At 48.6% G+C, this 12946-nt stretch overlaps 1 protein-coding gene across 3 annotated transcripts in view; it reads right to left on the reverse strand.

Moving 5' to 3' along the window:
* Window positions 1-9830, reverse strand: part of Capn11 (calpain 11) — a 22637-nt gene extending 12807 nt beyond the window's left edge. The window contains exons 1-4 of one of the 3 annotated variants that reach the window (XM_031348207.1): window positions 9796-9830; window positions 5184-5260; window positions 4872-4941; window positions 881-999 (exon numbers count right to left, since the gene is read on the reverse strand). In XM_031348207.1, the coding sequence (XP_031204067.1) occupies window positions 881-999; window positions 4872-4941; window positions 5184-5213 (219 nt within the window). In that variant the 5' untranslated portion in view covers window positions 5214-5260; window positions 9796-9830. Of the gene's footprint in view, window positions 1-880; window positions 1000-4871; window positions 4942-5183; window positions 5435-9201; window positions 9315-9795 lie in introns of those variants that run through there. The other 2 variants (XM_031348206.1, XM_031348205.1) reach the window with 2 other exon arrangements.
* Between the last annotated feature and the right edge of the window lie 3116 nt (window positions 9831-12946).

Here is a 12946-nt window from a genome sequence, read left to right on the forward strand (position 1 = left end):
AGAGAGAGAGAGAGAGAGAGAGAGAGAGAGAGAGAGAGAGAGAATCTGTCTGTCTGTCTGTCAGTCAGTCATTTTTCTCCTTCCAACATGCAAGTTTAAGAGATCTAATTCAGATTGCTAGGCCTGAGCGTAAGTGCACTTATCCACTAAACCAACGCTCAGACATTCCTTAGAATAGGTGAGAGAAAGTCAACAAAAGCCTTAAAATCTTAAAATTCCTCCCCATTCCCACACCTCCATCCCCACTTCCTGTCTCGTCCCAAGCGTCAAGAAAAAAAGGCAGCTGGAGGTTGGGATTTCAGAGATCTTAAAATCCTCTCCTCATTTTATGACAGTTAGACTCATTCCTTTATCAGATAAAGGTCAGATCATACCAATTATATGGTGGAGATTTTCAGTGTCATGATACCTAATGTGCATTTGTGGATGCAGGCACATGAGCACGCACACACACACACACACACACACACACACACACACACACACACACACAGAGAGAGAGAGAGAGAGAGAGAGAGAGAGAGAGAGAGAGAGAGAGCTACAAACAGCTAATTATTTTCTTTGGAGCTTAAAAAAATTAGTTTTCATGATTTCTTTCATAAGCAGATTATTTCTCTGAAAATTAGTTGAAAAGTGTTCCCAAACAGTGTCAAAATAAGTACATACATGATCTCTCTTCTCCCTCTCTCCCTTCCTCCTTCCCTCCCTCCCTCTCTTCTTTTCTTCCTTCCCTCCCTCCCTCCCTCCTTACCTTTCTCCCTCCCTCCTTACCTCCCTCTTTCCCTCTCTCCCTCCCTTCCTTCCTTCCTTCCTTCCTTCCTTCCTTCCTTCCTTCCTTCCTTCCATACCTCTCTTCTCCCCTTTCTGGCCTTCCCTTTACCTGAAAATAGAAGATGCCAGCATAGTTCTTCTTGAAGTTCTGGCTTCTGGGCACCACACGGTACAAGAGTTTGGGGCAAGTGGTAAGGGAGCCAATGGCAGCCAGCAGCCAGCAGTCCCCTTAAAGGCAGGCAGGTAGGGGTTGCTCGTTTAGCAGTCCCACATATGTGGAGATCCCGGATCCCCAGCCAGAGAGGCAGGTCCAGGGATCTCCCCTGCAGAGATCTCTCTGCCTTTTCACTGAGAAGTGTTGGGAAAGGGGCTAAATGGGGAGACTGAGGCAAAGTTTGGGCTCTGGGACAATGAACTCATATACTTGTTTAGTCAAGGGAGTTACAAACCAGGGCAACATGCTTTGGTTTGGGGGAATTTGGGTTATGCTGCATAGCATCCTCATGGCTCTTAGGACAGGCTCCTATCTGTTGAACATATCCATTAACCTTTCTCTGTGGTCCCCATTCCCACTCTGTGCACAGGCTGCAGTAGTGGCCAAAGGCCCAAGGTGTCTCCTGGAACACTTCTGTAATCTCAGCATTTGGGTGGTTGAGGATAAAAGGATTGTAAGTTCTTTTGCCACCAACCGGTTGTATGGAACGAGACCTTGTTTCAAACCACTCAATAGTTGGAGCAATGCCTAGCAGTTGGAGCAATGCCTAGAGTAAACCTTCTCTCCTAGAGGACTTGAGTTCAGTTCCCAATATTCACATCAGGTAATTTGCCACCACAGATAACTCTAGGTCTAGGGGAATCTGACAGCTCCCTCTTCTGGTCTTCACAAGCACTGCACTCACTTGCACATACACACAAAATTAGAAAGGAAAATCATGCCTGGTAGTAATGGTACATGCCTTTAATCCCAGCATGCAGGAGGCAGGGGCAGGTGGAATTTTGAGTTCAAGGCCAGCCTGGATTGCAGATCTAGTTCCAGGAAGGGCAGGGCTACAGAGAAACCTTGTCTAAAAAAACCAAAGGAAAAGAAATTGTGTGTGTGTGTGTGTGTGTGTGTGTGTGTGTATGTGAACTCTGGTCCTCATGATAGAGCAACAAGACCTCTCTCTCTCTCTCTCTCTCTCTCTCTCTCCACACACACACACACACACACACACATGATTTAAAGAAAAAAATTAATGTAAAGAACAGAAAGATGTCTTCCCCATCACCAACATGGTACTAGAGAATGCTGCTCGTGTCTATCCCACTGTGAGTCCTGGAGCTAGCTGAAGATGGAGCACAGAGACTTGCATCAGTCATCTACTGCCATATGTCCCCCTGGGATTGGTTCTCAGTGATGGGCCAGGTAAGAGGTGTGAATTCTGGGGCCTGGTCAAGCTTTTGGGCCCTGGCAAGTTTTCTGTGATGACTAGAGACCTCTGGGTTTCGCTAGGCGGCTGCAAGCAGGAGGGAAGTGTAAGGACTCTGCAGTCATCACCAGCACAGGGCACTCAGGAGTCACTGATTTCTCATCCTCCTTTAACCAGCATCCTTCTGGCCCATTGAGCCACAGAGGCAACTGTGGTCCCAGGGCTCCTAGGCCTCTGGCTGTACTTATTTCTGCCCTTTTTCCTGCCACAAAGAGAGAATAAAGTGGTCTTGGTGCCTGCCCTGGTGATGAAGGGTGGGGAGGAGGCTGTGAGACAAGACTAGCTCAGGAAGGAGGAGGTAACCTGTTGCCCAGGGCAAAGTTAGGAGACTCCGATGACCCATTATTTGATAGCCCATGCTAAAGAAGTTTTAGCACCTGTGACAGACAATCCTTTGGCTTTTATTTCTCAATTTTTTTTTTTTTTAAAGATGGGGTCTCCTGTAGCCCAGGCTAGCTTTAAACTCATTGTAAATGAGGATGGCCTTAAACTCCTCCACCTCCTTTTCTCCAACAAGGTCTCTAGGCTCCTGGCTAGCCTCGAAGTCACTATGTAGACCAGGCAGGACTTGAATTCATGAGTAATTCTTTGGCCTCGTCTAGATCTTGGGGTTATAGGCACATGCCATCATACCCAGTTTTATTCGATGCTGAGGACTGAACCCAGGGCTTCATGCATGCTAGGTAGGTACTCTGCCAACTGAGATACACCTTAGTCCCATAATCCTTTGCATCCTGAGGATGGGCCACATTCAGGGCTTGTTCCTAACAAAACATGGCAAAGGTTAGTGTGTGTGTGTGTGTGTGTGTGTGTGTGTGTGTGTGTGAGAGAGAGAGAGAGAGAGAGAGAGAGAGAGACAGAGACAGAGACAGAGACAGAGACAGAGAAAAACACACAGAGAGAAACAGACAGAGAGACAGAGACAGAGAGAAACAGAGAGACAAGCCGGGCGTTGGGGGCACGTGCCTTTAATCCCAGCACTTGGGAGGCAGAGGCAGGCGGAACTCTGAGTTCGAGGCCAGCCTGGTCTACAGAGTGAATTCCAGGCCAGCCAGGGCTATACGGAGAAACCCTGTCTCGAAAAACCAAAAATAAATAAATAAATAAATAAATAAATAAATAAATAGAGAGACAGAGGCAGAGAGAAATAGGGGGAAAGAGAGAGACAGAGAGACAGAGAGAGATAGAGGCAGAGAGGAAGAGAGACAGAGAGACAGAGACAGAGAGGCAGAGACAGAGAGACAGAGAGAAAGAAACACAGAGACACAAAGAGAGACAGAAAGAGACGAGACAGAGACAGAGGCAGAGAGAAAGAGACACAGAGAGACAGAGATACAGAGAGACAGAGAGAGACTCTGAGATCAGTTGAGTCAGGATACATCAGCGGTGAAATGCTTGACTAGCTGGGTGAAGGCCCTGGGTTCCATCCTAAGTAAAAAAAAACAAATGAGCCAAGTGTGACAGTGCACACATTTAATCCCAACACTTGGGAGACAGAGGCAGATGGATCTCTATGAGTTCAAAGGCAACCTGGACTACAAAGTGAGTTTGAGGCCAGCTAAGCAAACAAAACAAATAAAGGAAAAGCCCTTGGGTTGCTAAGTGGGAGTCAGTGCCATGTGGACACCCAAGCCACTTTGTAGACAAACCTCTTGGCTCAGCCTCCTGCCAACAGCCAAGTAGGCGCTGAGACCTCATGCTACAGGACAGTATTATCTCCAGTGTGGAACCCTGGATCCAGCCAAGCCTTCGGAGGGCCAGGGTCCCACAGCACAGCTGACCTCAGCAGCAACATCTCCAAGCCCTCTGAGACAGCCCCGCCCCTCTGCTTCTGGGGTTCCCCCAAGAGAGCCTGAGGGTGAGAATTGCTTGCTGGTTGTTTGAGACAGTCTCATGGGGCCTCAGGTTGGCCTTCAACTCCTGACTCCCTTTACCCTAGTGCTGTAGCCAGCCCTGTGCCTGGTTTAATACCTTTGAAAAATGGAATTATTTTGTCTCTCTGTGTCTGTTTGTGCACATGTGGTGTGTGGGCACTCCTGTGCACATGTGGCATGTGTGTGGCACTCCTGTGTTCATGTGGTATATGTGTGTGTGGAGGCATTCTATGTGTATAGAGGCCAGCGGGAGCAGTGAGGGGAGGGGCACTGGATTCCTTGGAGCTAGAGCTTCAGGTGTTTTGGATAATGGACTTGTTATAGCCCCGGCTGTCCTGGAACTCACTCTGTAGACTAGGCTGGCCTCGAACTCAGAAATCCACCTGCCTCTGCCTCCCAAGTGCTGGGACTAAAGGCGTGTGCCACCACTGCCCTCATCATTTTTTTAGTAAGTGCTCTTAACTGCTGGGCCATCTCTGCACCTGTCTCCCATTACTAAGCCTTGGGTCATACATCAACAAATGACTGCCTTACTACCTCAGCTCACTTCCAAACCAGATGACAGCAGGCACAGGAGGGACATAGAGGACACATATAAATAACGCTTCTGCTGACTGTCATCTCTCGGAAGGGGAGGAATAGGAAACAAGGAGCCTACTCTTTCAGGTTTGAGAGCCAACTGGTTGTCCCCACTCCCATCCCAATCTCTCTTCTTCCCACTTTCCTCGTGGAGGCCAGCTCCCTATTCCCTACTTACCCAGGATCCCTTGGCAGATGTCCGTGGGAGAGAAATTATTCGTGATGAATTGGGGGTTTTGAATGATATCCTGTGGTAAGGGAATAAGAATGTCAAGGAGTGACGGTCCCCTGCCCCAGCTCCCTTTACCTCTTATTTCTAGGTGAGAAGTAGGGGATGCTGAACCCAGAGCACAGCTTGAGTGTGGCAGCCAGGCATGGGTGCCAGTTCCTGATTAAACTAGGAAGTTTGGCAGAAGCATGTGCAGAGCTGCCCCAGCTCTGATGGCGTCAGTGCCTAACGCCAGGGACCTCCCTCTTTCCCAGTGCTCACCTTTGGCCGCTGCCAATAGATGCTCTCCATTTCTATAGAGCTGGAGCCCAGAATCTTGGTGCCTATAGACTTGGGTTCTGCAGGGAAAAGGGGGTCTTGGAACAGTTCCCCCTTTCTGAGACACTCTGCTCTAAGGTCCTCATAGTTCTGATTCTTATAGTTGTAGGCATCTTGGTGTTGGCCCACGCCCTTGTCCTTGAGCCTGACGCTGTTTATGGTAGCCACTATTCCCTTTTGGGTATTAGAGATGTCTGTTCAATAAAAGAGACAAATAACTCAATTTGGAATGGTACTGTAACTGAGCAGGTGACACATCTGAAACAGCAGCTGTTTGCAATGTGGACAAAGGAGGTCAGAGGCTGACCATCTTCAGCCATACAGATTTTTGTTTTGTAATATTTACTTATTTTTATGTGCACTTGCTTGTGTGCCTGAGTGTATGTCTGTGCACCATGTGCTTGCAGGAGCTCACAGAGGTCAGAAGAGGCACCAGATCCACTGGAATTGGAGTTACAGATGGCTGTGAGCCATCATATAGGAGCTGGGAATCAAACTAGGTCCTCTGCAAGAGCAGCCAGTACTCTGAACCATTGAGCTACCTCCAAGCCCCCATTTTATTCTACCTATCTATATGTCTGTCTGTCTGTTCGTCTGTCTGTCCATTCATCCATCCATTCATTCATCTGGTCTTACTATATAGTAGTTCTGGCTAGCTTGAAACGCATGTAGACCAAGCTGACCTCAAACTTAAACAGAAATCCACTTGCCTCTGCCTCCCAAGTTCTTGAGTTAAAGGTTGGTTCCACCATACTCAACCTTATTTAATTTAAAAAAATGTGTATGAGTGTCTTGCCTACATATATGTCTGGGCAGGTGCATGCAGTGCCCACAGAAACCAGAAGAGGACACTAGATCCTCCGGGACTGGAGTTAGAGATGGTTGTGAGCTACCTTGTGGGTGCTGAGAAATGAACCGGGGTCCTCTGGAAGCCCAGCCAGTGTCCTTAACTGCTGAGCCATCTCTTCAGGACCATACATCAAAAAATATGTCTGTGTTTGTATATGTGTAAGAGTGTTATGAGAGGTGGTTGGGGAGCAGATGATGTCAGATCCCTGGGAACTGGATTCACGAACATTTGCAGGATGCCCAGCTTGTTATATGGGTGTTCGGTTCCAAACTCTGGTCCTTATTCTTATGCACCAAGTGCCCTTGACTGTGGAGTGGTCTCTCCAGGGCCAAAGCGCAGATATCATATTTGTAGAAAGCTTAGATCAAAGGACACCCTGCCTCAGAAAACAAACAAGAATGGCATGGATAGTTTTTGGAAGACCAAGACCAAGGAGAGATGTCCCTTTCATGCTCATAGATGGGACGAATGACAAGACCACCGAGAGATATCCCTTTCATGCTCATAGATGGGACGAATGACAAGGTGAGGAGGCAAAGACATTGGAGACCTTGAATCCATCTCTAACTCCAGTTAACACAAACTAGAGGTATCTGAAAGGAGGGAACCTCAGTTGAGAAAAGGCCTCCGTAAGGACCAGCTGTAGGGCATTTTCTTTAATTAGTGATTGATTGAGGGTGGAGGGCACAGACCATGGTGGGTGATGCCACCCCTAGGCTGATAGTCCTGGGTTCTATAAGGAAGAAGAATGAGCAAGCCAGTAAGCAGTGCCTCTCCATGGCCTCTGCATCAGCTCCTGCTTCTGGGATCCTGCCCTGTTTAAGTTCTTGTCCTGGTGCCGGGCGGTGGTGGTCCACACCTTTAATCCCAGCACTTGGGAGGCAGAGACAGGTGGATTTCTGAGTTCGAGGCCAGCCTGGTCTCCAGAGTGAGTTCCAGGACAGCCAAGGCTATACAGAGAAACCCTGCCTCGAAAAACAAACAAACAAACAAAAAACAGAACAAAAAACAAACAAACAAAAAGTTCCTGTCCTGACTTCCTTGAGTGATGAACAGCAGTGTGGAAGGGTAAGCTGAATACGCCCTTTCTCCCTAATTAGCTTTCCAATCATGGTGTTTCATCACGGCAATAGCTGCCAAGTTACCCATGTTCCTGTGAGTAACTCCTCACATGCAGATAAGCCCAATAAACCCATCGGTTCACCAAGTTGGACCTTGGAGGACTCGTACCTCAGTCTCTTTTTGGGGTCTCTCTTTCCAGGGATGGGTATATATCTGTTCATGTCATAAACTTAAAAAAGTTGCATAAAAAAGTTCATGCAACACATGACAGAAGGGAGTCAAGCTAAGACAGACAGACAGCAGAGGCTGGCAGAAGCTCAAGCAGATGGCCATGGGAGTATTATTGAGGGACATGACTACATATCAAACTGCCTCCTCTGTCAGACTAAAGGCCAACCCCAAAGGTGGGGTGCAGCCTTCATCAGACTAGGACCCTGTGGATTTGAAAAAAACTCAGTCCAAGAAGAACCTGGTAACACATTACTGTAACCTAGCATTTGGGTGGCTGAGGTAGGAGGATCTTGTCTATGACATCCATTTACTGATTTGCTTCATTAGTACCAGAGCATATGTCTGGAGGTCAGGCGACAACCTGCCGGTGTGGGTTCTCTCCTTCCATCTTGTGGATCTTGGGGATCGAACTCAGGTCATCAGGCTTTGTGGCAAGCAGCTTTGCCTTGCTGGCAAGGGTCCTGTTTTTGAGGCCTAAGCCACAAAAACCCAGTCTCTAAATAAAACAAATGAGAGTACTGCTCCCTAATCCCCTAAATCTATCTATTTGTTAATAAATAGATTTTTATCTCAAACACCTCACACACTTTTTTGTTGTGGTAAGACACTGAATATGAATACTATGGGTTTTTTTTTTGTTGTTGTTGTTTGTTTGTCTTTAGACAGAGTCTCATATAGAGCCAGGCTGGCTTCAAATTCCCTGTGTAGCTGAGGAGACCTTGAACTGCAGACCCTGCAGCTTCTATGTCTATGTCTTGTGTGCTCAGATGACAGGTCTGACTTCACACTGGTTTATGCGGTCCTGGGGACAGAACTCAGGGTTTTATGCATGCAAGTACTCTCACTCCGACAACTTGATTATACCCCAATCCCTACTTTCGGTGATTAAAGTGAAGATGTCTTTTTAATTATGTCTATGTGCACCTGAGTGCCAATGCACACAGAGGGTAGAGGTATTGTATCTTCTGGGAGCTGGAGTCAGAGGCAGTAGTTAGCCACCCAGCACAGGTGCTGGGAACCCAACTGGGGCCCTCTGCAAGAGTACTGTGGGCTCCTAACTGCGGAGCCCTCTCTCTAGCCCCACTCCTAGGGATTCTTAAAACTACTATTACATTTTAATCTGGGAACCAATCGTTTTATGGCCAGCTGGATCTCCAGAGCTCGGAGGAAACCGAGATAATGGAGGTTTGGGGTCTCCTGCAAGCCTAAACACGCAGGGGTCAAGGGACTAGCCTGTCACAGAAGCTAGGAGGCAGAGTCTAGGGGCCTCTGTCCTCAGAGTAGCCTGGCTTCTTCTCCTCTCTCAGGCTGAGGGTGAGGAGTGGGCAGAGCTGAGCCACACTCCTCCTCTGCTGCTGCCAAAGCTAGCTGGCCCCCACCTTGTCCCCCCAGCTTCTCTGCTACTCCTTCCGCTGCTCCTTCCTGCACCACTTCCAGTCCATCCACCCTGGATGTGAGGGTGACTGGACTCCATCCAAGTGGCTTGCTCTGTGTCTTAGGACTAAGAAGGCTGCTTTCCTAGGCTTGAGAGAGACTTTCTCTGTTCCCTAAGGGTCACCAGATCTTTAGTAGCTGTTACCCAAACTCTTCCTCAGACAGCTGTGATGGAGGGGTATGGGTCCCAACCCACAACAACACTTCAGTGAAATAAAGGCAGAAACTGCCTGCCTACTCTTTCCCTAACAGCCTGAGAGAGAAATCTGTTTTACTCTCAGAGCATCCAGCCTGGTGAGAGAGATCCCAATGTGAGGCCTCAGGGGGACAAGGCCCCGTTTCTGTAGGGGAGTCCATGGGAGAGGCAGGCCAGTGAGTGCCTACCTGAATAGTTCAGCATGCTGAAGGCTATCTATCAGATGAATACCTAGAAAAGCTAGCACATGACACAGTACTTGACAGTTGAAGGTTCTTGATGGTGGGAGGTGGAGCAGAGACCACCCTTCCCCCTCTCAGAACTCTCCGATGCAGGGGAGTCTTTAGTCAGGGGCAATGGTTTAACTGTTGCCTGTCTCTCCTCATTTGGCTCTTTTGTCCTGGCCCATCTGATCTGCCAGAATGAAGGCCTGTTCTAACTGGGACAGGGAACAAGCACCCAACTGGGGCTGCCATCTGGGGCAAGTCCCCCCTTTCAATCTACGATTTCTGGAAGCGATTGCTTCTATACCCTCAGCTTGTACTTTTACCCTGAAACGTTTCCTATTTACAAAAAAGTCAAGACCTCACATCTTCCTGGGTTATGTCCATGTCTTACTCCCCACACACACCTTTTGTTTTGTTTGTTTGTTTGTTTGTTTTGTTTTGTTTTTGAAAACATGTGGCCCAGGTTAGTTTCAAACTTGCTACATAGCTAAGGCCTTAAGTTCCTGATCCTCCTTGCCTCTGCCTCCCAGTGCTGGGATTACCGGCATCTGCTACCTCCTCCTCCTCCTCTTCTTCCTCCTCTCTCTCTCTTTTCCTTCCTCTCTTCCTCTGTTCTCTCCTTAACTTCCTTCCTTCCTTTCCTCCTCCTCTCCCTCCCCCTCCTCCTCCCCCCCTTCCTCCCCCCCTCCTCCTTCTCCTCCTCCTTCTGTGTAAGCAGAAACTCATTTGCCAGAGTACATGTGAGAATCAGAGGACAACTTTTCAGAGCCTGTTCTTTTTTTCCACCATTGGTCCCAGGGCTTGAACTCAGATCATTTTGACAAATGCTTTTTTGTTGGTTTTTCGAGGCAGGGTTTCTCTGTATAGTCATGTCTGTCCTGGAACTCACTCTGTAAACCAGGCAGGCCTCGAACTCAGAAATCCACCTGCCTCTGCCTCCCAAGTGCTGGGATTAAAGGCGAGAGCCACCACTGCCCGGCTTTTTTTTTTTTTTTTAAGATGTATTTATTTTATGTATGTGAGTGGGTACATTATTGCTGTCTTCAGACACATGAGAAGAGGGCATCAGATCCCATTACAGATGGTTGTGAGCCACCATGTGGTTCACAAATGCTTTTAACCTGATGGGCTATCTCTGGGACCCTTGACCTTCCAGATCTTAAGTGCTAGGCTCACAGGCCGTGCACTACTGTACTGGCTGGTTTTGTGTGTCAACTTGGCACAAGCTGGAGTTATTACAGAGAAAGGAGTTTCAGTTGAGGAAATGCCTCCATGAGATCCAGCTGTAAGGCATTTTTCTCAATTAGTGATCAAGGAGGGAGGGCCCATTGTGGGTGGTGCCATCCCTGGGCTGGTAGTCTTGGATTCTATAAGAAAGCAAGCTGAGCAAACCAGGGGAAGCAAGCCAGTAAGTAACATCCCTCTACAGCCTCTGCATCAGCTCCTGCTTCCTGACCTGCTTGAGTTCCAGTCCTGACATCCTTTGGTGATCAATAGCAATGTGGAAAGTGTAAGCTGAATAAACCCTTTCCTCCCCAACTTGCTTCTTGGTCATGATGTTTGCGCAGGAATAGAAACCCTAAGACAAATGCCACACTTAGTTCATACCTTGCTGGGGATCAAATGCGTGTCTCTGTGTGTGCTGCAAGCACTCTGTTAACGGAGCTACATTCTCTGTTCCTTTCCTACCTTATAGGCAAGGATCAGGGGTGTGATGTCATTTTTACTTTATCTCTTTTTATTTTATCTTCTGGGTTTTTGAGACAGGGTTTCTCTGGCCATGCTGGAACTCACTTGGTAGACCTGGCTGGCTGTGAACTCAAGAGATGCTCCTGCCTCGGCCTCCCCAGTGCCATTACTCCTGGCAGGTGTGGTGCTATTTGCTCAAGGTCACTCAGCAATGAAGAGAGGCTGAGCCAGGATTTGAACCTTGAAGTCGGAGCCCTTGCCTATATTATCCTATAGAAGGAGGAAAGGGGAGAGGGCAGGTGGCTCCAAACCACTTCCCTTCCTCTCCCTCATTTCTTTCTTTCTTCTCCTCTTCTTCCTCCTCCGAGACAGGGTTTCTCTGCGTAGCCCTGGCTGTCCTGGAACTCCAGGCTGTAGACCACTGGCCTCAAACTCAGAGATCTGCCTACCTCTGCCTCCCCAGGCATGCGTCACTACCACCTGGCCCCTTCCTCTTTTGTATACCTGCAGTCAGCAGGATAATAGGTCATGGAGACTCTTGAGGTCCTTGAAGGACCCAGCCCAGAGCTAAGCACTGTTTGCTAAGTACTAGGACTGATCCTTCTCTGCTGACCTGAATGCTGTTTGATGCCAGGAGCATGGAGTAGGTGGGCTTGGGCTTGCATCTCAGCCTTTCATCCTGAGGAGGGGCTCTCCTCAACACCCTTGCTGCGTGGGCTGTTTGAGTTTTGCCTCATTTTCTATCCGTAAGCATTAGAACATGAGCACCCCCTCCCCACCCCCACCCCCCGCGCCAGGAGACTCCCCATGGTAGAGCCAGGAGAACCCCATCCCCACCTTAGTGCGGGGAGCCATGCTGTGCAGGTGGCCGAGGTCAGGGCTGGGTCTGTCCAGATCTCACAGGGCAGACAATAGGATTTTCCAGGTAAGGTATGGTAAGGTAAGGCCTGCTCACCCACACAGAGGACATGCTTAGGAGTACTGAAGAAAATGCTCACTCTGGCTCCTCAGTTTCTACCCATCTGGGAGCTGGCACCCTGCCCCCAATCCTGGGCTTGGTCAGCAGCTGCCCTAGCTCCAATACTTGGAGAGATGCCACCTGGGAGTTTAGCTTCCCGAAGGCTTCAGATCCGAGTTTACATGAAGAGTGGGCCAAGGCTACTCTTTCTGTTATGTCTGTGTACCTGTGGCATAGGCAACATCACCACTGCTAGGAAGGGACCTGGCTCCTGCCCCTGGTGACACCTTCACTGGGGTCTTTGTGCCCTCCACTGGCTGCCCTCTTGCTTTCTCTGCTGGCTTTTTGGCATCTGTATTTTTCTCTTAAAGAATTATTTTATATATAGAAGTACACTGTAGCTGTCTTCAGACACACCAGAAGAGGGCATCGGATCCCACTACAGGTGGTTGTGAGCCACCATGTGGTTGGTGGGAATTGAACTCAGAACCTATTGGAAGAACAGTCAGTGTTCTTAACCTCTGAGCCACCTCTGCAGCCCTGCCTATGTATAGATTTTTTTTCTCCTTCACCTCCTGGACTCTTCTTTCTGGGTAAGCTACAACTTATTTTCTCATTTTCTGTTGAAGGGTTGAAAACTCGCCAGGCAGTGGTGGTATATGCCTTTAATCCCACATTTAGGAGGCATAGGCAGAGGAATCTCTTTGAAGCTAGCCTGGTCTACAGAGTGAATTCTAGGACAGCCAGAACCACACAGAAAAACCCTGTCCCAAACAAACAGGATGGCAAACTGGTCAGTGGAGGCTGGGGAACAGACAGTATGTGGGGCTGGCTTTAAAGGTTACTGGCCATGCAATCCTGATTCAATGAGGAAACAAGTCCAGAGGCTTTCTGGCGCCTGCTGCACACAGTGCAGTGTGGGTATATACATGGCAGTGCCCTTGCTGAGTGGCCTATAGAAAAGCCCCAAGTCTTGAGAAGAGCTGGGATAGCTGGAGAATGGGCAGCCCCGAAGACGTATGGGGCTGAGGAGGGCCACCCCGAGGTGCTAGGGAGGGC

Source organism: Mastomys coucha, unplaced genomic scaffold (genome assembly GCF_008632895.1).
Source record: "Mastomys coucha isolate ucsf_1 unplaced genomic scaffold, UCSF_Mcou_1 pScaffold3, whole genome shotgun sequence".
In the NCBI taxonomy this organism is placed as follows: domain Eukaryota; kingdom Metazoa; phylum Chordata; class Mammalia; order Rodentia; family Muridae; genus Mastomys; species Mastomys coucha.